The sequence below is a fragment of the Equus quagga genome, unplaced genomic scaffold (genome assembly GCF_021613505.1).
Source record: "Equus quagga isolate Etosha38 unplaced genomic scaffold, UCLA_HA_Equagga_1.0 220_RagTag, whole genome shotgun sequence".
NCBI lineage: Eukaryota > Metazoa > Chordata > Mammalia > Perissodactyla > Equidae > Equus > Equus quagga.
Genome location: NW_025799647.1, coordinates 2,321,369 through 2,346,659, shown reverse-complemented (window position 1 = coordinate 2,346,659; position 25,291 = coordinate 2,321,369). Strand labels below are relative to the sequence as shown.

At 39.6% G+C, this 25,291-nt stretch overlaps 2 protein-coding genes across 10 annotated transcripts in view; one reads left to right on the top strand and one right to left on the bottom strand.

Moving 5' to 3' along the window:
• LOC124233735 (zinc finger FYVE domain-containing protein 26-like) overlaps positions 1–6,176 on the bottom strand; it is a 62,063-nt gene extending 55,887 nt beyond the window's left edge. Inside the window, exons 1-3 of the mRNA XM_046650879.1 lie at positions 6,113–6,176; positions 5,341–5,617; positions 3,342–3,417 (exon numbers count right to left, since the gene is read on the bottom strand). Coding sequence (XP_046506835.1) covers positions 3,342–3,417; positions 5,341–5,534 — 270 coding nt within the window. The 5' untranslated portion in view covers positions 5,535–5,617; positions 6,113–6,176. The remainder of the gene's footprint in view (positions 1–3,341; positions 3,418–5,340; positions 5,618–6,112) is intronic.
• Positions 6,177–6,347: 171 nt separating this feature from the next.
• LOC124233772 (DNA repair protein RAD51 homolog 2) overlaps positions 6,348–25,291 on the top strand; it is a 555,642-nt gene continuing 536,698 nt past the window's right edge. For 4 of the 9 annotated variants that reach the window (XR_006887137.1, XR_006887138.1, XM_046650963.1 and 1 more), the window contains exons 1-5: positions 7,410–7,466; positions 8,787–8,855; positions 11,202–11,312; positions 12,456–12,569; positions 17,126–17,242. Coding sequence is in view for 7 of the 9 variants with exons in the window: in XM_046650963.1 (XP_046506919.1) it covers positions 11,229–11,312; positions 12,456–12,569; positions 17,126–17,242 (315 nt within the window). In the remaining 2 variants the exon portion in view is untranslated. Of the gene's footprint in view, positions 6,367–6,397; positions 6,709–7,409; positions 7,467–7,492; positions 7,597–8,786; positions 8,856–11,201; positions 11,313–12,455; positions 12,570–16,732; positions 16,848–17,125; positions 17,243–25,291 lie in introns of those variants that run through there. The other 5 variants (XM_046650966.1, XM_046650965.1, XM_046650964.1 and 2 more) reach the window with 5 other exon arrangements.

Sequence of the window (25,291 nt, the reverse complement as noted above, 5' to 3'; positions counted from 1 at the left end):
AAGTCTGAGACTAATCCTGACAAACACTGCTTTAAATTAGAGCACCTGTAAATCACGCAGCTGGTTAAAGCTTCCAGAACATGGGTTTTATTGAAAAGTCTCCTGACTCAAGGCAAGAAGTACCTGCAGGAGTGTGAGAGAATGTGTGTGTGTGTGTGTGTGTGTGTGTGTGTGTGTGTGTGTGTGTGTGAGGGGGCTTTAGAACACAAAATCACACTTACTTTATTCATGTGCCACTCATCACATCAGAGGCTAACATGATCTAGCGTGTTCTTAGTCCAAAATCCTGCTTCTTCTTACCATGCCCTTCCCTAGTGAACCTACGCCATCTGAACGCTCGTATGATACTAGTGATTGGAAGTTGGTGGAGAAAATTCATGCTGGGAAGCTGGAGGTTAGCGCTTCTCTTGAGAACTAAGAGGAAGGAATAGATAAGGCCAGATTGCAGGCCTTTAATAAAAGAACAAGTCTGGTTAGATTTTAGGACTTTCATCTAGAATCCTAAAGACTGATTAGCTTATATTTATTTTACTGGTGAAATTACTTTAAGCATAGCCAAGGTCATAAATGACTAACATTCCTAAAACAGGCAAGAATGGCTCAATGTTTCCAAGCATAGACTTTCTTACTATAAAAGCAAAGCATCTTCAATGTAGAAAAATAGAATATACAAACAGGCAAATGAAAATACACACAAACACCCTCCCTCCCCCAAATCTTCCCACTGAAAGAGAACTACCATTAATACTGTGGTCTAAGGACATTCAGACCATTTTCTGTGCATGCATTACCAAATGTTCTGTTTATTAAACTTTTTTTTCTCACAAGGTAGAGTATGAACATCCTTCCACATCACTGAAAATTCATTTACCACGTAATTTTAATAGTGGCATGGTATTTTATAAATAGATATACTTCCATTTATTAACCAGTCCTGTACTGTGGACGTGGGAGTTGTTTCCAGTTTTCCTCTATTAGAAGCAGCACGGCAGTGAACATCTCTGCAGCTAAATCTTTGCACACATGCTTATAGACGTAGAGATAACTCACTACAAGATAAAAAGGCAGGGGCCGGCCCTGTGGCCGAGTGGTTAAGTTCGTGCGCTCTGCTTCGGCGGCCCAGGGTTTCGCTGGTTCGGATCCTGGGCGCTGACATGGGCGCCACTCATCAGGCCATGCTGAGGCGGCGCCCCAAATAGCACAACTAGGGGGACCTACAACTAAAATATACAACTGTATACTGGGGGGCTTTGGGAAGAAGAATTAAATAAAAAAGAAGAAGATTGGCAACAGTTGTTAGCTCAGGTGCCAATCTTTAAAAAAAAAAGATAAAAAGGCAGAAGGCAAAAATGGATGAAGGAAAAATGGAATCACTGTTTCAACTAATTATTAAAAAGGAAGTTTTTGGCAGAAAGTGGGAGACTGGCAAAGGATCGACAGCCAGCCAGCAAGCAAGACAGCAAGACGGTGCCTACAAGATGAGGCCACTCCAGGATAAAGACTGGCCATGTAGAACTACTCCAAGAATGCATTTGGAGTCTTTTATTTTTTTTGAAGATTGGTGCCTGAGCTAACAACTGTTGCCAATCTTCTTCTTTTTTTTCCCCCTGCTTTTTCTACCCCATCCCCCCAGTACATAGTTGCATATTCTTAGTTGTGGGTCCTTCTAGTTGTTGCATGTGGGACGCCACCTCAACGTGGCCTGATGAGCGGTACCACATCCACGCCCAGGATCCGAACCGGCGAAACCCTGGGCCGCCGAATGCAGAGGGCACAAACTTAACCACTTGGCCACGGGGCTGGCCCCTGAAGTCTTGATCCTTGTATAAACCTTGAAAATTCTCTGAGGTCCTGTATAAAGTTTAAAACATTCCCACAACTGTTTAAATAACTGAGGCATGGAGCTTTAAGGACCAAATGATCTTTGATGCTGGGAAAAACAAGAATAACTGTTAGAGTGTGCTAAGCAGCCAGGGAAGTGAAATCCACCACCTGATCCAGTTGAGCAACTGTCCAGAAAATAAGGAACCAATCAGGCATAAAGTAAGCAAATACTCTCTTGTGAGGGGAAAGTTCATCTGGCTTGACAAATTCCATGTGTGTATTGGGAAGATCCTTAGTCAGGAACATAAGACATACTTTTCTTTTTCTCTTTGAAGATAGTATTGAATATTTTAGCTCAAGTTTTCTCTTTTAGATCTGAACCTATAGCCAACTCAATCATCTTGGGGTTGACTATTTTTTAATTTTGCTTCTCTTTCAACCCTCTCCTGCTAGTCTTTTTGTCATTTCTTTTTGCTAAACAATTGGCAAATTATCTCTGGTAATTTGATAATTAGCAATTATCTCATCCCTGAATAAGAGCTCCATTTAGATTAGTAATTTCTGTTACTTTTTGACAGCTATGTGGATAAGGGTAAGTCTAAGGCAAAATGGAACTAAAGACAAAATTAATTCTGATGACTGAGGGGGTAAAGAAGAAAATTAGGCTAAATTATTGACATTTACAAAACAGAATTTTTGGTTTCCTACTTTAAGTCCATGAAGGCTAAAAATAATGTTGAGGTGGAAAAAGCAAAGGACTGGGGACTTGAAGTCAGAAGATCTTGGTTCCAGCTCTAGTTCTGCCAACTAACTTCATCGTGTGACCTTGGGCCAGTCATTTCTCTTGAGTCAGAGGTTCCTCACTTAAATCTTAAAGTCTGAGTTTAATACAGGATTGATTCAGAGAAATTCTCTTAATGGATATTAATTTCTGATAATTATTACAAACTTCTAAAAAGGCTTTTAACGGCAACTTTTGTTTTTAAAAAAAACCCACTTCCTTACAAGTTTTCTTTCACTATTAATTTGCTTACTTTGTTTTTTATATTAGGTAACTTTTAGTTCAATTCATGTGAGTTATTAAATTACTAATTAATGAGGTTCAAATCTATACAATTTCACTGCACTGGACTAGTTAAAATAAGATTTATGGAAGAACCACCAGGTTCCAGTTCAGCCAATTCCTCATTACTTGAGAATTATGAGGCTCATGCTTTATTTGCTATCTTGTCACTATCACTGAGTTCTGCAAAGTTCTACTCAGGCACAAAACTCACAGTGGTATTTGACAAAATGGTATCACCTCAAATGGTATTACATGCCAAAGTATGACCGTGAATTAAAGAATGAATTTAGGTAAGGAGACAGCAATAAAAATTTAAGGCATTCTCACTATAATACTGGGAGAGGAACATGATAAACCTCATAATAAGGGAAGTAACAGATAGAAGGAAAATCTCATAACTACCCCCTCAGTCTCAGCCTCAGGAGAAAATTTGAGATATAAACCTACTTACCTTTTCCCCCAACCATGTTTCCAGTACAAGAAGCCAGACCCAGGCTAATCTCTGAGGGTTGATGTCCTGTCCACATCTGAAAAATGTAAAACAAAAGAATTTCTAAACGAAGAGTTTCTACTTACCTTATCTCTTTTGTGATCCAAGATTTAGATTTCATTGCTCAGTCTGTTTAAAACCTGAACAGGCAAGACACTGTTCTAATGAGAAATTTTCCAATGTATACAACAGATCAATAAAACCAGAACCAGAACAGAGCTGGCAGCTTTCACTTAAAAAAAAGAAAAAAAAAGAAAAAAAAGAAAATGTCTTAATCCTACCTCCACCTCCCTATCTAGTCTTTATTTTTATTTTTTTTACTTTTTATTTTTTTTGAGAAAGATTAGCCCTGAGCTAACATCTGCACCCATCTTCCTCTACTTTATATGTGGGGTGCCTGCTACAGCATGGCTTGATAAGCAATGTGTAGGTCTGTGCCCAGGATCCCAACTGGGGAACCCTGGGCCACCAAAGTGGAGTGCTTGAACTTAACCCCTGTGCAACTGGGCCGGCCCCTAGTCTTTATTATTTTTAAACAAAACAATATTACATAGAAAACCATAAAGGCAGAGTAATCTAATGTATATTCTTGAAAATAGAAACTCAATCAAGTAGTTTTAAAGAAAAAAAGGAAGTTCATAAAAATTTCTTTCTTTTAAAGATTGCCCCTGAGCTAACATCTGTTGCCAAACTTTTTTTTTCTTCTTCTCCCCAAAGCCTCCCAGTACACATTGTATATTCTAGTTGTAGGTCCTTCTGGTTGTGCTATGTGGGACACTGCCTCATCATGGCTTGATGAGCAGTGCCATGTCCACGTCCAGGATCCAAACTGGCGAAACTCTGGGCCACCAAAGCAGAGTGTGTGAACTTAACCAGTTGGCCATGGGCTGGCCCCTAAAAATTTATTTTTAACTCCATGCTAAAAACAGGGTTATAGGAATTCATAAGTCTTTCTTTGAAGTTAATATTTTAAATGAGACAGTAACTGGCTAGAATCTAAATTTAACGGAAAAAAAATAAAGGAAGAAAAGAATCATCTAAGTCTTCACTATACACGTGCTAATACAGTACTTAACCTGTATAGCATACAGCCAAAGTAAGAAAAAATGAGGGAGAGATTGGACAGTTCATTTAACTTGTATACCATTAGTTGTTAATAGCAGTGCCAGGAAGAACTTCATTAAAAATTTAGATAGAAAACAGTGGTTGCTAGGGGACAAGGAGGAGTCCAAATACAAAGAGGCAAAGAGGGAAAAAGGGAATCTTTTGTGGTGATGGAGCAATTCTGTATCTTGATTATAGTGGTAGTTACATAGATCTATACATGGATAAAATTGCATAGATATTTGCAATTTCTACACACAAAAGTGAATGCAGATTAAAAAATGGTGAAAATGGAATAAGGTGTGTAGTCTAGTTCACAGTAATGTATCAGTGCCAATTTCCCAGTTTTGATATTGTACTATGGCTCCATGAGATGTCACAATTGGGGGAAGCGGGGGAAAGGGTGCTCTTTGTATTATTTTTGCACTTCTTGTAAGTCTATAGTTAGTTTAAAATAAAAAGCTTTAAGTGAATTCACCTCCAGTCCTTTGTTAAAGCTACAACAATATCTTCAATTTCATAAGCAAGAAGAGAGCAGGGTTTGCTTTTTGGGAGGCAAAGAAAATGCTTTTCAATGCAGTTCCACTATTAACTTTACTGATAATAAGCAAGAAAGAATGATTTCAGGCACATTTTGCTGGCCAGGCTTAACTGCAGCTCCAGGTGATAATTCAAAGCCAATATTGGTTAAGTAATAGACATGTATTACAGATGTAAATTTTCAGAGCATGTGAAATACAGTCTGCCTGTGCTAATTCTTCAGCGGATAGTTGAGTGAGGCACATTGAGCAGAGCCCAATATTGAACCTTGCGTCTGGCGCCCCGTAACTCTCCGGCAGGAGGAGAGATCCCTTACCTCAGTTGATTTGGACAGACCACCAGCGCCTGAAGTATATCTTCCACCTTCTTTGGGATATCCCCTTGTGCCTCGTGTAGCTGAGGCACACATGCCTGTGCCAACTCCCATTCTCCTCTTCGAAGGCACTCACAGAAAAATCCAAAAAGCTGCTTCTGGGAAGCAGTTTCCTCTTTTCCAAATGGATGATGCATTTTCCCAGCACAGAGTGCAGGGAGACAGAAAGATATGAATTACGCAGAACACATTGTCAGTTTTCTCATTCGTGGAGTACCTCCTAGAAACAATATCCACCAGAGTGAGAAGAAATGGAAGGAACTATATTTAAACAAACAAGCAACTACCAGCCCGACTGGGAAAGGCGGGACTGACTTTGCTAATTATCCTTGTAACTTTGATTTGACATGTTACTATCTCTTTTTGAGAAGTTCCACCTTCCCAAGGGGTGGATCCCATCGCTCTACGCGCATCCAATATTTAATTAACATTAATCGTCGTATTAGCCCGAGGCGCACACTCATAACTCCACTTCCGTATTCCCTCCTGAACTTTATGCCCAGTCCGGCTCCAAATCCCCAGGTGGTCGCCTCCTTAAGGATGAGAAATTCAGTAGGAACCTCCCTAGTTGGAGCCCTCTCTGAAGGCAGAGGACTGAAGATCAGGAGACGAATCTGTGTCAGAACTGGAGAGCGGTGGGGCTTGGGGCGCAGGGACGCTCCCTACAGGGGTCGTGGAGAACGCTTCCGCCTTCTCTGGGGCGCCATACACTCACCTGCTCCCGGCGCCCAAAGCAATAGAGCTTCCAGCGCAGCCATGTTTGAGCCGAGTCAGGTGACAGATCACATTCGGGAGGTTGAGGAGGAGGGGAGAGTGGCGACCGACGGCGGCTACTCCTATTGGTCAATGGAGAGAAGATGCAAATAAAGCGCCATATTTGTTTAGGTCACGTGACGCCACCTCTGTGCACTAGAGGAAGCTAGGATGCTAGGAAAAAGTAAATCGGCCACCTTGCTAAGGACCAACCCGGTCAGTATTGACGGCTCCTCTGCTCAACACCTTCCTTTCTGCGTTCGGCAGAGTAGGTGGCGAGGATAGCTGTGTCCGTTGATTTTTTTCTTCCGTTCTCTTTTCTCCCTAGCGTTTGAAGTCAGCATTTACTGAGCGCCAACTTTTGCCAGGCCCTGGGGATACCCAGAGCAAGGAGACCTGGATCCTCCTCCATTGTTATTCTGTCCACTTGGGCTCTCGTATAATCCCAGAACCCTACCTTCTGAATTCCCATTTTTCTTCTGCTGAACTGCATTCATTTATTTTCTCGTTTGCCTGACAACTGTTAATTGATCGGAAAGCTAGGCCCTACTTTAGAAGGTAAATAAGATACAGTCTCTGTCGTCAAGGAATTCACAGTCTAGTAAGGGGTGCAGGTCAATAATTAGGATACAGTGGGCTAAATTTTAAGATAGAGTTATGCAAAGGGAAGATGAGAGCAAAGAATGAGCAAAACCTTTTCGAAAATATAATAATCCGAAACCGAGTCTTAAAGTAACAGTTTTACTAGGTTTCCTCATCACAGCTGCTTTTAAACCGAACCTTCATGTTCTTCAACTACAAACTCTCACGTTTCCCCATTGTGTTTTCAGTTTGAGCAATTTCGTTCAGCATTTCCCAAACTATTTCACCACCAAAGGATGGTGAAAAAAGCAAACCAAAACAAATCAAAGCTCTTTTCCAAAACCTCTTCTATGATAAGTGGATCGTAATCTATTTCCAGAAAACTAACATGCCTCTCTGGTCCCTTAAGCAATTTTTAAATGTAGTCACAAAAGAAAGAAAAGAGAAATTTCCAAGCAAAGTTTTTCCTTGCTTCATACTCTGCTGATGTTCCTCCACCGGATTTTGATAATTACTATGTTGAGAAACTGACTGGGACTCCCAGATTTATTATAGAGTGTAAACTACATTTCCCAGCGAGCTGCGGAACCGACCTGGGCCTCTGCCTACCTCTGATTGGATATTTTGCCAGGATGACGACCCAACCAGCGCTTCGGTTGTTTCCCCGCGGCGCTTTCCGCGGGGAACTGTGTGAGGGGTGGGGGAAACTTTGAAAGTTGGATGCTGCAGACCCGGTACTGGAAAGTTTCCTGTGGGGGGCGGTTTTGGGGAAGTGGGGTGCGCTCATTGTTTCCTGCTCGCTCCCTGGGCATTGATATCGGGGAAGAGGAGAGTCACTGTTGGGTGCAGGCCACGCCCACTTAGGTTGGTAGTGATCTTAACCAAAACCCCGCCGCGTGACTGGGGGCTTCTGGCCTTCTTATGGGGGATGCTTGAAAAGTGCTCCTTGTTGGAAGAAACTTTTTTTAGGGGATTCTGGGGTGATGTTTTCGCTTCTTGATGCCCACCCATTCCTCCCACTTGCTGGCAGTTTGGGGTCTAGGCAAGGGAGCCCGTCATTAGGGGAAGTTTAGCGTCTGTCCCCCTTCATGTGGTGTTCAAGGAGAGGTAGTCAATAGCGTGGAATCTGGAGTCGGATCCTTGGATTAGAATTCGGACTCCACCATATGCCAGCTGTTAGACTTTGCGCAAGTTTTTCAACTCACTGCCTCAGTGTTTTTTTTTTTTTTTTAAAGATTTTATTTATTTATTTTTTCCCTTTTTTTCTCCCCAAAGCCCCCCTGTACATAGTTGTATATTCTTCATTGTGGGTCCTTCTAGTTGTGGCATGTGGGACGCTGCCTCAGCCTGGTTTGATGAGCAGTGCCATGTCCGCGCCCAGGATTCGAACCAACGAAACACTGGGCCGCCTGCAGTGGTGCGCGGGAACTTAACCACTCGGCTACGGGGCCAGCCCCGCCTCAGTGTTTTTAACCTGTAAAACGGGGTGAAACATCCTAAGCGCTTGGAACAGTGTTTGGCATGTTATATGGGCTCAGTAAATATGAGATTTTAGTTGCTTAACAGTTTTCATTGAAATCTAGCGAGGATTTTTCTTTTCTTGATGAGGAGAGGATTCAGTCTCCAGGGTTGACTGTCTTCCCTCACTCCCCATATGGGTGTGTGCGCGCGCGCACACACACACACACACACAGCAGGAACTTACTGTCTCAAGTGGAAGAAACAAACAGGCAAGCCGTACTAATGCATTAATAAGACAACCGAATAAATATATACAAGGTGTGGTGAGAACATTGGAGAGGAAGAGACTGAGTTGAGGGAAGGCTTTGTGGAGGAAGGTCAGGTAGGCCGGATGGCACATGAGTAACCTACAAATTTACTGTTGTGGCTGGAGAGCAGGTCATGTGGGAGGTGGCCAGTGATGTTTTGCTGAATGAATGGATAATGATAGTGATCGTTAACCTTGAGCACTGTGTGCCAGGCACCATCCAAATCCTTTAACCTTCACTACATTCATGTAAAGTAGGTATTTGAATTACCCTTTGTTTTTACAGATGACGCAACTAAGACACTGAGAGGTGAAGTAACTGCCAGGAAGGCCAGGATCTGGGCTTTGCAATCAGGTATGAATGAGGGGGACGTGAGGGACCAGTTTATAAAGGTTTTTTTTTTTTTTTTTTGGAGGAAGATTAGCCCTGAGCTAACATCTTTTTGCTGAGGAAGACTGGCTGTGAGCCAACATCCGTGCCCACCTTCCTCTACTTTATATGTGGGACGCCTGCCACAGCATGGCTTGACAAGTGGTGCCATGTCCGCACCTGGTATCGAACCAGCGAACCCCAGACGGCCAAAGCCGAACGTGCGAACTTAACTGTTGCACCACCCAGCTGGCCCCTATCAAGGGTCTTTATGGGATCCTAAGCAGTGTGGAATTTATCCTGTGGTCTGATGGTTCGATGGGTGGTTTAAAGGATGAGAGTGACAGTATTGGAGTAACTTTAGTAATCTGGCAGGATTGTGGCACTGACCTGACTTTTGCAGGCCAGTTTGGTGCTTCCTCCCGTGTACTTCCACAGCACATTTAAATGCCATGACAATAATTAATGGATGACTCTAATTATTTTTGTATACATTTCTTTTAGTCTATTACTGTGAGTTCCCCAAGGGGAGGGAATATGCTTAAATGGTTCTAGTATCCAGAGCTCAGCAGAGTGTGTACTTAAGTGTCAGGAGAAGGAATAAATGAAAAGATTTTCTTTTGGCTGGCAGGGAGTGACCAGAGACAGTAAGCAGTAGTCCAGGCAGTGACGAGAGTGGCGCTAATGAGGCAGAGAGAGCAGAGTTGGTCATTGTTAAATTCCAGGTAAGGGGCCAGCCAGTGGCCGAGTGGTTAAGTTCACGTGCTCAGCTTTGGCTGCCCAGAATTTCACTGGGTCAGATCCTGTGTGCGGACATGGCACCGCTCCTTGAGCCATGCTGAGGTGGTGTCCCACACAGCGCAACCAGAAGGACCTACAACTGGAATATACAACTATCTACTGGGGGACTTTGGGGAGAAGCAGGAAAAAAAAAAAGATTGGCAGATGTTAGCTCAGGTGCCAAAAAAAAAAAAAAAAGAAAGAAAATCCAGGTAACTTGGGGTTTTCATTTTGAATGTATTTTTTTTAATGAATTTATCCATCTAAATGATGTCATTACCCAGAACTACCTGATTTGTAAAAGCACTACGTCATGATAGAGCAGATGCTGCTTGGTAAACTTTCTTTTGAGGAAACAGTAATCAATACTGTCAAATTCCCATTGAGAGAAACAATACATTTTGTATTTGTTGGGGGTGTGTGTGTGTGTGTGTGTGTGTCTGAGAGAGAAAGTTTCAATTCAACTGAGAGAATTTAAATGTTAAATGGAAAATTGGGCTGTTGTAATAGAAATAAACATCTACATTCTTAGTATATATTTTCGTTCCAATATAACTCCTTTTCTGATAATTATATTGCTTTATCGCCTGACACAATGAAGAGTTCCTATTTCTACTTATCCACAGGATGTTTTGCCGGCTGAGTGAGACACACAGCCTCTCCTTTGTGTACACTATTACGGGACTCTCTTCGAGCTCTCTAAGGCAAATACTTTGTGAGCCTTATTTAGCTCTAGTGAGGTTCCACAAGAGTGAAATTTCATTGCATGTGGGAATGTGAGCAGCTAGTATAATAAAAAGACAATTTCAATTTGTAAATAACACCTGAAATAAATCTCATTTGATTCAGAGGTTTGTTCTGACTCATAGGAAAAGGAGAGGTTAGATACGATTATGGACTTGTAGTAGAGTGTGATGGTTAGGAGGATAGGCCTCAGAGTCAGATTCCCTGGCTTCAGTTTATGAATCCACTAATTACTTTTTCTGATGATACTAGAATAGCTAACCTGTCCAGGCTTTAGTTTTCTCATATGTAAAAATGGGACCAATAATCAACCCTCCGTATAGGGCTGTTGAGAAGATTAAATATGATAATTTATGTGAAGCTTTGGAACTGTGCCTGGTATAGAGTAGGTGCTCAATAAACATTATCGTTACAGTGCAATGAAAGTAAATACTTTCTAGGAGTGCTGTTTGGAAATATGCCTTGAAGGCTAATCAAAGATCCAAATGAAATTTATAAATGCATTGAAAATCTTAAGATGCTATACAAATGTGAAGTGTTGTTATATTCATGTAATAAGTATCAAAGAATTGTGTGAAATGCACATTCTTATGTTGCCTTGTTTCTCTGTGCTCATGTTTGACAAACAGTTGTCTCTCCTGTTTAAAACATTTAGGAAGATTCTGTAGCCTTCCTTTATTTTATCAGTAATATTTTAAATACTATACATTGCATTTTGTGTGTGGACAAGTTTGAAGACTTTTTAATTGATACAGTGTTTCAGATAGCCCATCTACTATTACTTATGCTATTTTCTGTTTTTTTCAGGGTTCTTCTTTTGCTGCATCTGGAGGCATGGGTAGCAAGAAACTAAGACGAGTGGGTTTATCACAAGAGCTGTGTGACCGTCTGAGCAGACATCAGATTGTTACCTGTCGGGTAAAATGCATTTAATTTTTCCCAATGAGAAACTTTAAGTACAAATTAATTTTAAGTATACCTTAACTCTTAAATAAGCCTTAAATAGCTAATAGTTGAAATATGAAAACTTATGTTTGTTAAAAAGAAGATAAATGGTGGTACTTCTTCATAGGCTAATTTCGAATAACAAGCCACTTAGGTTGTATTTCCAAATGTGGTTTCATTTATCCAAATTCAATATTTTTGTATTTCGGTGGGGGGAGATTGCTTGTGGCATAAGGTGAAGTACACCTGTGCCATTTATTTGGGATTCTAGAGAAGTTTTATCTACTTAAAAGATATTTTGTCGTTAGATGAGAAATCTGACTCAAATGAGGAGATGGTATTCAAAATGGATAATTTTTCTTGAAAATAAGAGAAATTAATAGTTAGAGTCATTTTCCTGTGGTTGGGTTGAGAGAAATGTGTAGAGGAGATGTTGCATTTTTAAGCACGATAGTGAATCAAATCCCTCTTAGGAGGTTAAATAAGATTTAAGGTTTTATCTTAGGATTTAATCCCTAATAAGACAGACTTTCAGAGCCTGCTGCAATTTTAAAAAAATTGTTTTGTGTGTGATAACGATATCTTTGGTTCCTCTGTTATACATTTAGTAATCCTCGTGTTCATACTTTGAAACGCTCCTAAAAGTGTGAAATTTAACATTTCATTCCATAGTCAGTTTTATTCTCTCTCAATTATCAAATACTTCCTCCAAATGATCTCATAGCTTAGGAAGAAACTCATTTCAACCTGATGCTTTCTGGACATCTATTTGTGCCCCAACTCTTTGAGGCACAAGTGCAGTCTCTACACCCAGATTGGATGCTGCTGCTATGTGATGTTACATGGTGTGTCCTCTGGTAAATGCCAACTAAACTGGGTAATTACAGTGTATGGTATATGCCAACTAAATTGGATAATTATAGTCTAAGACTATCATCATATCTTTTAGTTAAGGTATATTTAGGGGGAAAATACTATAAGGAACACGTAAATCTTTGATCTACAATAAATTTCACTTTTTTCTACACATGAACAGTGTCAATTGAAATTTTCCTTTTAATTCCAGTAGCTTTATTGCACATATATATTTAAAATATTCTGTTTATGTCTCTTTAGGACTTTTTATGTCTTTCTCCACTGGAGCTTATGAAAATGACTGGCCTTAGTTATCGAGGTGTCCATGAACTTCTGTGTATGGTCAGCAGGGCCTGTGCCCCACGGATGCAAACGGTATATATATATTTTTTTTACTACGATTTGTATTTTGAAATGATGCTTTATCTCATTTAAAATATTTTTGGGGATGAGGCAAAAGAAAAGATAGAGATGAACAACACCTCAAAAATACTGACTCTCACACCATAGAATGAGTTTTCTAATGAGAATATATGTGAAAATTTCATGTAGTTTATAAGCTCGTGGTAGACAGTTCCTAATTATGGGTATTAGGGGGCAACAGGAAGTGTTTTCTCTGTAGCTGATAGTGATATTTCAAAAGGTCATCTTTCTCTTTTGTTGTTTGGGTAGGATTTGTGGACCTCATGGTTAAATTATAGTATATTCTTAATTTTAGAATGTTCCTGTCTCTGTTATACTAACTTTTACCACCATCACTTACTCCATATCATAAAGTACGCATGTTGGACTTATATGAGCTTATTGATTGAATAAATAACACTTAAAAATTTATCCTCACTCTTGAGAAGAGTTAAAGTCTTTTATAACAAGTCCTCATCAAGTTATACTATTTTTTTCATTCTTTCTACATTTTACATTTTCTACATTTTACGTTTCTACTTTTTATATTTTAGCTTTTAAAAATGTAAGTTTTGTACATGGTAGAAAAGGTCTTGTTTTCCCAAAATAAGAGTTGCCTAAAAGTATGTTCAGTGCTTTGCAAATGTATTTATTTATGTGAATTGTAAATTACTTACCTTACTGTCTCATATTGAAATTTGGTATCCACTGAGCAATAAAGTAGGGTGCAATTCTATGAAGGAGGAAGGAAGGAATGTTAGTGTCCTTTTAAACTTCTGAGGGGGCTGGCCCTGTGGCCAAGTTGTTAAAGTTCCACGTGTTCTGCTTTGGTGGCCCAGGTTCACTAATTTGGATCCCAGGCATGGACCTGCTCCACTCATTAGCCACGCTGTGGAGGCATCCCGCATACAAAATGGAGGAAGATTGGCACGGATGTTAGCTCAGGGCTAATCTTCCTCAAGAAAAAAAAAAAAAAAAACAAGAGGAAGGTTGGCAGTGGATATTAACTCAGGGTAAATCTTCCTCACCAAAAAACAAATGAAAAACAAAAAAAGCTTCTGAAATAATGAACAGATGAAGTATTTTCTTTTGTTCAGATTTAGCTTGTGGTCTAAGGAAAATACCTTAAAGGAGAATAGTCAGAAGAATTAGAATCGGAGTTAGAGATGGGCACAAGTCTTATCTCTGGAATTGATCTTTAGCTTTGAACAGCTCACTTTGTTTTATGGGAGAAGTTAGAGAGTTAAAATACCGTGTGATGATTCTGTGTCTGGGTCCAAATTAACTTGTTACTGTTTTGAAGGTTGTAAAGTACCAAGAAAACATTTTCATTTGACATCTGTCCTTCTGCTTGGTCAATATCTACAGCATATTTCCATTTAGGTAATTAAATTAGAAAGCATGGACAGGAAATTCAACTTCAGTCTCCTCTTCCATCACCACTTTCAGTCCTACTCCAAATGCCAATTCAAGAAGACGTCTTTCTCCTTTGTTGTGTATTCACCCTTGTAGCATTCTTTAGATTTGAGTCTTGCCTTCAACATTGGCTTAGCCTTAGTTCATTCCTCCAAGAAAGACTTTTTTTTATTTGTTCATTTATTCAATCATTTACTCCTTCAACCAATATTTATTGAGTGCCAGCCATATTTCAGGTACTTTGTCAGGTACTGGGGATATTATAGTGAACAAGGTTGATAAAGTTCCTGCCCTTATGTAGCTTACTGTCTAGTAGGAGAAGTCAGACATTAAACAAAGAATAATATAAATAACTTAGTTAATTGTAGTGGTGATGAGTCCTGTGAAGGAAAAATACAAGGAGCGTTGAAACTTAATAACAAGCGGTATTAGTTTAGGGGTCAGAAAGGCTCCCCTGTGGAAGTGACACTTAAGCTGAAACCTGAAGGATGAATAGGGGAGATATGGGCAGAGGAGTTGGGAGGGAGATGAGCGGGAAGAGCTCGCAGGCAGTGGGAGGAGCGAATGCCAAGGCCCTGTGAAGAGAAGGAGAATGGTGCTGGTATGGTAATCCAGCCCGGCTGGTGTGAATGGAACGTAGGAGTGAGGAAGAGAGCAGCAAGAGACCAAGCCGGAGAAGTAAGCAGGAGTCAGGTCACAGACTATGTTAAGGATTTTGGACTATTCTGAGAGCAATGAGAAGTCATAAAAGGGTATAATCTAACATGCGTTTTTAAAAATTCAGTCTTAAACATAGTCAAGTGATTGAAAAGGAGCAGGAAAACATTGATGAAGTCTAGTTATGTATCTATTACTGTATTCCAGACAGGAAGTGATTGTGACTTGGATTATCAGTGTGGTATTAATGCGGAGGGTAGAATGTCAACTTTATGAGAGCTATTTAGGGGTAGAGTGAGTAGGGTTTGGTGATTGTTTGGCTGTGGGTGGTGATGAGGTAGAGGGAAGTGTCAGACATGAATCCCTGATTTTTGCTTTAAGAAACTTGGTGGTACCATTTCCTGAGATAAGGAACACTGGAAGAGGATCCGGTTTGAAGGGGGCTGAATTCTGTTAGTTCTCGTTGAAGTTCAGGTGCTCGTGAAACACTGAGTGGAGATGTGAAGTAGGCAGTTAAATACGTGGACTGCAGCTTGAAGCTGAGGTCTGCTCTAGAAGTATGCATTTGGGAGTCTCTGCTGTAAATATGATCAAAGCCATGAGAATGGATGAGTCATTGCCTAGAAAGTATGTGCAGGAAGAAGGTCCGTGTACCCAAGGCAATTCCTGAGTGAAGCTAACATTTAAAAATAGATCGGACAATGATGAGTCTGAGAAGACACAGCCACCCAAGTGGAAGAAAAACTGGTGGAGTGTCATATCACAATATTCCTCTTTGTTTCATTTATGTACATACTGTTATTTCTGAAGTCTTGTTCTGTTGCTTCATTTTATTATTTTTTTGAGTCACCAAGTCTACTATTCTCCTAATGATAGTTGTAAAGGAAGCACCTTAATGTTAACAGATTGGGCTGCCTTTACATGTTTGGTGAAGTATCCCCATGCCCTCCTATGTTGCCTGATAGATGGTAGACAATAGTCAGGTATTTCTAAATCAGATGCAAAGCACACACCTTTTCCTGTAGCTTTTCTAGCTATTTCATTGTACCTGAATATAGCCTTAAAGGAAAATCTGCGGTAATCCATGGTTTAACTGAGCTAAGAATTCAGTAGGGAGGTTAGACGAGAGTGGGCACATTTCTGCTGGTCTCCCACATCCTCACGGAGGCAGAGGACCCTTGGATTTGAGACGTTGATTTATTAAATTATAAACTTCAAGTGGGTAGAAACTATGTTTGGTTTACCACTGTATGCTCAGAGCTGCTCATAGTATACAGCGTGCAGTAGACACTCAATTAATATTTGTTGAACGAATGATTACACTTCTGTGGCTTGACCTCAGTTTATTTGGACAACTTAATAAAATAGTAGTGATTGTTAATGTTAGAGGTTGTAGAGAGGCAAGTGTTCTTATACATCTAGGGGACTTGAATCATATTAATCACATCTGCAGAGACTCTTTTTCCAAATGACGTTAACATTCACAGGTTCCAAGGATGTGATGTGGATATCTTTGTGGGGGGGCCAGTCTACCACACCTATGTTCAAGCTATTCTTTGCAAACCAGCCTGGGTTTGAAATAACTTGACCTTGTCACTCCTTGTTACTCTCAGTGTAAACTGCAAAATTCGACACGGCTCTTTAGAACTTGGTTCCTTATTTTTCCACCCTCATCGCTTGCAACACCATGACCATACTCTGTCTTTCAACCATTCTAAAAAACTCTTTTTGGGCTGGCCTGGTGGCAAAGTGGTTAAGTTTGTGCACTCTGCTTTAGTGGCCCAGGGTTTGCGGGTTTGGATCCCAGCTGCAGACTTACACACCACTCATCAAGCTGTGGTAGTATCCTACATACAAAATAGGGGAAGACTGGCACAGATGTTACCTCAGCAACAATCTTCCTCAAGCAATAAGAGGAAGATTGGCAACAGATATTCGCTCAGGGCCAATCTTCCTCACCAAAAAAAAAAAAGACAAAATGATTTTTTGTAGTTTTTGTTAGTTTCTATTTCCTCTCTTTCTTGCTTCTTGACCTTTCTTTGTACGTTCTGTCTCTTTGGCAGGAACATGCACATTTCCTTTGCCTGTCTAACAGCTATTTCAGATGTTAGCTCAGGCATCCAGATCTTTCATGAACCCTTCCTGGATCACAAAATCCAGATCAGGTACACTGATCAGGTATGCAATACCTCTTATTAATTGTATTGTAATTGCCCTGTTTCCAGTCCTAATTTCATAGTTCCTGGTTGACTGTAAGTACTGTGACGGCAGGGGCTGTTATATCATATCCCCCAAACGTAGCACAGTCCCTGGTACAGGGTAAATATTCGTTGAACAAATAAAGAACAGAGGAAAGGAAGATGGATTGGGGTTCTAGCTGTCAAAATTTGAGGTTTGGAGTTGGTTTATGTTTTTGAATAGGTAAAGAGATTGAACTCAATCTTTTTCTCGTTCAGGCTTATGGGATAAAGACACAAAGGTCTGGTGCTCTCTCGCCAGCCTTCTTGCCTACAACCCTTTCTGCTTTGGATGAGGCCCTGCATGGTGGCGTAGCTTGTGGATCCCTCACAGAGGTAAAGGAGAAACTTCCTAAACCTTCTTCTATTGACCTATAACCTTCAGAGCAAGGGGAAAAACTTTAGTTAAAATGCATAAATTATTTCATGAATATTAATCTGCATTAAATGGTAAGTTCCTCAAGGGCATGGTTCTCCACTCAGTACCTAGCACAGTTGTTTGGAGGTTTTGACTGAAGTCTGCTTAGGTTGTTGTTTCTTCAAATTAGAAAGTGATGAATATTATGAAATGATATGAAACAATCTGAGGGAATTCAAAAAGGATCACTACTTAGGAAGGAAAATTTGAAATTTTATTAACGTGGGCAAATTATAGTATTAGACTGAAGTGAGCAATTTTTACTTCCTGCTGAAGATAAAATTTGGTTCTATGGAGTAAATAGGTTGTTGTATTAGTTCTGTGTTGTTGCATAACAAATTTCTCCAAAACTAAGTGGCTTAAAACAGCAGTAAAGGTTCATTTCTGTTTCTTTGACGGTGGCTTGGCTCAGCAATATTGACAAGGGACACAGGATCTGAAGATTTGGTGGGACTGGAGGCCATTTTCAAGGCTGCTCGCTCACGTGGCTGGCAAGCTGGTGCTGGTTATTGGCAGGAGGTCACAGCTCCTCCCCAGGCAGGCTCTCCAGAGCCTGCTGGAGTCTCCTCAAGCACAACGTGGCTGCCATCCCCCAGGGGAGGGACCCACAGGAAGGCAAGATGGAAGGGGCAATGCCTTTGATGATTTAGCTGTGGAAGGCGCACTGTGACTTCCACCACATTCCCTTCATTAGAGGCGAGTCATTAAATCTAGCCCGCATTCAAGGAAAGGGAAATTAGACTCTCCCCTTTGAGAGAAGTGTCAATGGGTAGACATTTTAAAAGCACCACAGGTCTTTTCCTTGAAACCTCCGTTGGTGTGCTTCTGGTCCTGATGTGGTGACTCAGTAGACTGTGTTTGCGAGCACTCTCCTGAGGGACTTCTTGCCTGAGAGTTCTAGGGGCGTAGATACTTTAAGCAAACTTCTGAATAAGAGTAGATTCTTACATTGATGGTTATAAATTTAACTGTAGATTTTTTTCCTTGAAGATAAGGAACCTGTTTTAGATACTATACCTTACTTCTTGCATTCCAAGAAAGATTTAAAAATATGTGTGTGTGCTGTGTCTAGGAGATGCCTATTAGGTAGTTGATAAGTGAATGAATGAGTTAATCTTAAAAAAAAAAAAAATTAGAACCTGCTGTTGCAGTGTACTGCCACCAGATGGTGCCAGAATCCTATTTTGCATTATCTTCTTGTGCTCTATTTGGTTCAACTTTGCTCAAATAGATTTATAACAATAGAGATCCAGAGTTATAAACTTAACCTATTTAAATAGCAAAAAATTGAACTTAAGGAAGATTAACCAACAAGTACTTTTTGTTTTTTAAGTTTTAGAATAATTTTCAATACTTTTCATTTAGCTTTTATCAATTCTTTCTGAATCCAAGCAGTAGTTACAAGCCATTTAGGTGTTCTGTCATGATTTACTTGGCTAACTTGGAATATAAATACCCTGACTGCTTATTAGTGGCAAGTTCTCAGCTTTCAATTTCAGCTACAGGTAGCCTCTTCAGTCTTTTTGGGATTTCTTGGCTGAGTACAGGGAGTATTTCTGATTACCTTTTATTAAACACCGAACTTTTGATATATATTTTAAGTATACAAGATTAAGTACATTTTGCATGTATAAGTTATGAGCTCTTATAAGCCTATGACCCAATATAAGAACCAGAACAATAACAAAACCATTGAAACTAACTGTGGGCTCCTCCCTGATCCTATCTTTGGCCTTCTGTTGGGAGGTAACCTCCATCCTGAATTTCTGCTATTCCTCTACTTTTTTTCCTGATAGTAATTTGCACCTATAGTTTTCCTTTATTGCCTATATACATAGAAAATACAACATTTTATTTAGTTTTGCTTACTTTTGAGTTCTATTAAATCATGTATCTGTGATTAAATCATATCTTATCTCTTCTATGAATTGTTTTTTTACTTAATACTGTTTTCTAAGATTTATCTATGTTGTTGTGCATAACAAGAATATAATTCACTTTCACTGCTGTATCATATTCTATTTTGAAAATATGCTGCAATTTATTCATCCCTTCTCCTGTGAGTGAACATTTGGGTTGTTTCCAGTTTGCTGCTAATATCAACAAATCCTGTGAAATGATTGTCCCTGTCTGCTGGCTCACGTGTACAGGTATTTCTCTAGGGCAAGGATTGGCAAACTGCCCAGTGAAATGCAGCTTGCTGCCTGTTTTTGTAAATAAGGTTTTGTTGTAACACAGCTAACCTCATTTGCTTAGATTTTGTCTGTGGCTGTTGTCGTAATATAAGGCAGAGTTCAGTTAGTTGTGACAGAGACCTCAGGGTCTGCAAAGCCTAAAATATTTAGTATCTGGCCCCTATCTAGGGTGTCTACTTTGGAGTGATTTGCTGGTTATAGAGTATGCACATACGTAACTTTGCAGAATCAGGACGAATGGTTTCCTGAGGGGTTGTGCCTGTTTACATTCCTGTGGGCTGGGCATGAATTCCTCTTGTTTCTTATGTTCTTGCCTTGCTATTATCAGACTTCTTAATTTTTCCCCATTTTTATGATCTTAATTTTCATTTTTCTGATTACTAATGAGCTTGCATTCTTTTCATAAATCATTTTGCTATTTAAAAAAATAATTTTATTAAGGTACAATTTAAATACTATAAAATTCAACCATTGTAAATGTATAATTCAATTATATTAGTAAATTTATAGTAAATCATCACCAAAATTCAGTGTTAGAACATTTCCGTCATCCTAAAAAGTTCCCTCATACCCATTTATAGTTAATCCCTGCTCCCATGCTCAGCCCTAGGTACCCACTGATTTACTTTCTGTCTCTATAAATTTGCATTTTTATAAACATTTCATATAAATGGGATCATATAGAGGCCAGTCCAGTGGCGCAGCAGTTAAGTTCCCATGTTCCACTTCAGTGGCCTGGGGTTCGCCGGTTTGGATCCCGGGTGAGGACCAACACACCCCTCATCAAGCCATGCTGTGGCAGGCATCCCACATATAAACTAGAGGAAGATGGGGCATGGATGTTAGCTCAGGGCCAGTCTTCCTCAGCAAAAAAGAGGAGGGTGGGTGGCAGATGTTAGCTCAGGGCTAATCTTCCTAAAAAAAATATATATATATTAAAAATAATCATGTGAGCCCTTAAAAGCAGTATGCTTTCTCTGGCTAAAGAAGAAGGGGAAGCCAGAAAGATTCAAAACATGAGGAGGACTTGAGATGCCATTACTGCTTGGAAGATGGAAGGGGCTGTGTGAGAAAGAATGTAGGTGGCCCCTAGGAACAGTGAGTAGCCCTCAGATGACAGACAGAAAGGAAACAGGGAGCTCAGAGCCACAACTGCAGAGAAGTGGATTTTGCCAACAACATGAATGAGCCTGGAAATTGATATTAACCCCCAGCCTCCAGATAGGAGCCCAGCTTAGCCGACACTTGATTTTGGCCTTGTGAGACCTTGCGCAGAGAACCCAGTCAAGCCCAGCAGGACTGCCGACCTACAGAACTGTGAGATAATAAACGGGTGTTGTGTTAGGCTGCTAAATTTGTGGTAATTTGTTACATAGCAAAAGAGAACTAGTACAGATATCAACGGAGTTGTCTAATTGCCTTGCACGATCTTTGTTTCTGGCTTGAAGTTCAAACCTAGAGTCCTGAATGTGAGGTACAAGTTAGGTCTGGTGGAGGTGAGCAGTAAGGCAACTGGTTGAGTAAACTTAGACTAGGTCTGGAGATGACTGAGGGAGTAAGGAGAAATCTGGAAACATTTCTGCTGTCATTTTTATAGCTGCTTCTTCCTGACTCTAACTTCAAAATCCCCTAATCCATTTGTCATGCGTTTTGATTTATGTGAACTTCACTGAATCTGTGTAACTGAGTGGTTACAGCACCAAGATTAAAAGTGGAACTAGAGAAGTGCTACTCATGCCGAAAGCAGAAGCAACAGAGGAGAAATCAAAGAGAAACCAAGTCTGCTGAATCACCAATGGGAGGGACCTGCAGGGCTTTGTCCCATTCCTTGAGAACATCAAATTCCTTACGGAATACAGAAGCAGAGAATCCTGCGTCTGTTAGAACTGAATATTGGTAGTAAAGATATGTTTGAAGTTTAAACTTTAAAAGTTTACATTACATGGAGAGCAAACCACGTAATGGTAGCCTTCTCATATGAGATAATATAGATCAGATCAGAGTTTCTCAATCCTTTTTTCATTATTGCCCCCTCAGGAGCCTTTTTAGACAATTTTTTCCTAGTCAGCCCCCCCATGAGGTTTTAATACCACAGATATTCTGTATATCTGTTTATGTACTGTAGGTATATCTGTGCTTTATACATAAAAAGAGTGAAATTCCTCCCCTCCCCCATCAAAGCCCAGCTTCAGCCTTGGGGTCAGTATCGCTCCTGCTGAGAATGCATGATAAAGCTGCTAATGTGACTGGGTAAAATTAAGATTGTATTTAAAGGGATCATCAAAAAAGATATTTTCATGTTGTAATCTAGAGATTATGGGACTAGAGAACTGGTCCAAACTCATGTCAACAAAAAGAGATGTAACATCTGCATATCTCAGTTCAAGAGAACCTCTGGAAGAGTAACCCTGTCTTCTGAAGCACTGCCAAATCTTTGTGACGTTTAACAGTGATGGTTATACCTAGATTCTGCTCTAAATGATAAGAAACAATGTGGCACATTTCTAAATTATTTGTATTTCCTGACTCATTTCTATGATTTGTTCATGATTTAAGGAGACTAGGTGTCCTTCTTGAGTGGGGCAGTTTTGCTTTGGGAGTGACTATCCTACTGTCCCCAAAAGGTAAAGGCAGGCTACCAGAGTCCTAGTTTGGCAGAACAGTTAAATATTTCAGTTGTTTTTCTTTCTCATGGCAGGGTTAGCTGTGACCTACAAGATCACAGGAAATAATAAGGCAGGGGTTGGAAACTCAAATGCCTGCAAGGGCCAGGCATGTAAAAGAAATGCATAAACAGTGACGTGTAAGACATGAGTGCTTTATTAGTCAATTTTGGTTGCTTATACTGCTTACAACAGCAGCACACATTTGTTTTTCTTGCTTGTGGATCTGCCGGTCGGCCAGGGTGGGGCTCCTCTCCTTCCAGGTGCAGTCAGGTTCAGGTCTGCTCTGTGTGCAACAACAGCAGTAGAGCAGTAGGAAAACTTGGGAGAGATGTCTAATTGGCCTTCCGAGAACACAGTCTGCTGACCTGACTTGTTTATCCTGCCCACTGGTTTGAAAGGCAAGATAATCAGGCCTCTGTCGTAACACAGGAGTTTAGCCTATGTGATTGATTGGATCATTGTTCCCAATGCTTCGCTCACTCCCTGATTTAGAAATAAACTTCTTTCTACATAAAGGTTTTGTAGAGTCTTTCTTATAGCACGTATTACGTGATTTTCTAAATGAGTGATTATTTCTCTTGATACTGTTTGATTTTTTTTTAATGGTACAACTTGGGGTACTTGTCATTCTCATGTCCTCCTGCTTTTTTCTGCTCTGTTTACCTCCCTTCTCTTTCTGCCTCCCTTTCTGTTTACTTCAAAAGCAGCAGTAGTTAGTATGAAATAAGAGTGGAGAGAATCCAAGATACAAAATCTTCCACATGTTGATGTAAAATAATTTAAGATCAAGGTTTCTTTTACAAGGCACAGTGCTACCTGGCCTTTCTGAGATTGTTTGCTTTTCTTTTGGTTTTGGCTTTAGGATTTAAAGCGTCAGTTATTTTTAAGATGGATTCTGTAGTCTGAAGACCTAATCGTATTTTACAGATTAGATCAAATTTAAATAAGTAGATGCAAGGTTGTGAGGGAGGTTGTTAAAAGATGATCTGAAGTCTTCACGTTCTCTTTTCTCAGATGAGAGCCAGGCAGTCCTTCATTTTCCTTGTGCAGAACATTGGCTTGGCAGATTGCCCCATCCTGTCACCCCCATCTTGAATGTGGGGAGAGTTAACTTGGTAAGATTTTAGGTCCTAGCTGCTCCAGGTTTCATGTTCATCTCAACCATTTAATCTCATTTAAGATTAAAATGACTAGGCTTCGTTTTTACTTTAGTACGGTTAGACTTTCATTTCTTGGGCATAATTCCCTTTCCTCTTCAAGCCAATTATTAATATTTGCTTCCTTGTTGTTATTCAAGTGATCTTCACTACTGGTTATTTTCTTTCAGTTCTTTTACATGTCTCAGGCAGAGGTGGAACTCAGGCTCCACCTATATGAAGCTGGTTGTATTCTACTGGTGTCTTCTGTGTGTAAATGCTGTATTCACTCTTGAGTTTCCAAGAAGCGAATAACTTAGACTGTTCTGGTTTGGCATGTTCTGTCTTTCTAACCACCATTGGAGCTGAACCTGGGAACTGAACACAACTTGAAATTTTGTGGTTTGGCTATTGGAATTCAGAGCTAAACTATCTGAAGCTAAAAATTATTAATGTTGAAATGTTTTAACCCACTAAGTAAACCTGAAAAAATAATGAAATTTAACTCCAGTCAGCCCATAAAAATTGCATATAACAAAATTTTTTTGAGGCTGGGAAGATAGGAAAAAATGTATGAAGGGGATCTGAGATTGCTAAAGAATTAGAAATTAGTTATTATAGTTTAAAGTAAATGTTATCCAAATTCTAATGCAAAGTGAAAAAACAAACAAAACACATACAAAAACTCCACCAAACAAACCCAGAAATCTTACAGTGTTATTCACTTAATGTTCTACTTTCCCCAAGTCTATACTGAATCAGTATGTAAAAATAATGAAGTAGGAAAAGTGCTAGTTGCACTTGTTTAACTTTTCAGATTTTTTTTACGTTTTCTTTGAAGATGGAATAATAAGATAATACCTTACATTTTCAGGGGATTTAATACTTTACTGAATATTTTCATATATATCATCTTAATTAAAATGATGGCTTGTTTCACCTTTCCACTAAAAATCACAAAGTGTTTAATGGGTTAAGCTCATTAAATCTTAGAACATATCTAAAACCTGGCATGTACATAGTATGTATAGAAAGGCAGTCCTCTGTTCCTCCATCAGTTAGCACTCTGAAGAGTAATCCTGTCTCATTTTCAAAATCCACTTCTAACTTTTACTGACAGAAGTTTCCTTTGCACTGATTTCTGATGATTAATTTGATCCGTGTTGTCTTTGATAATGATAATAAGTACATGAAAAGTGTTTGGGGCTCTTTAAAACAAGCAGTCTCCAAAGCAGAGTATATAAGATGGTCCATTAGGTTGTGGGAAGAAAATATGAGAACTTTTATTGGTATTTCAATCTAAAAAATGAAATAAACCTTAATTAATATTTAACATATGGATTGACATTGGCATCGTCACTTGGTCTGTATGTTAGACTGTCACATGGCAGGTATAGTACTGAGAAAAGGGTTCAGAAGATTGACAGAGGCACCCTGCTTGTACCTTTATTTTCAGCACCTTGGGATGAGTTGTGGTTCTACAGGTATCTCGTTAGGTGGGTTTATGGAGTCAACTAAACCAAATCTCTCAAAACAGACAAATGGCATAAAAAGTTTCCTGAAAAGAAACTGTGTGTTGAAGATAATGCTAATATGGTGAGTAGAAGTGAACCACGTGCACATAAAAGTCAGAGCTGATGATTCTCCTATGACTAATAATGTAAAAATCAATGACAATCTAGTTCCATCTGAGAAGGCGGCCAAAAATTATGAAGTTATAAAGAAGACAGTTTGATATATGGAGTTATATTCATACACAGGACAGGAAGACAAACTTCTCCAAGTTTTTCGGTGATGTTTAAAATCATGTGATACGTAGTTCAATATCTAGAAAAATTTCACTAAAATTAATGATAGATACTAAAAGCCTCTTTTGGGTTAATAGCAAAAGACCAAATGTAGTACATTATTAGTAAATAACATGAGAGACATACTCATTTTTTCTGTTACAGTAAAATGGATGAAATGAA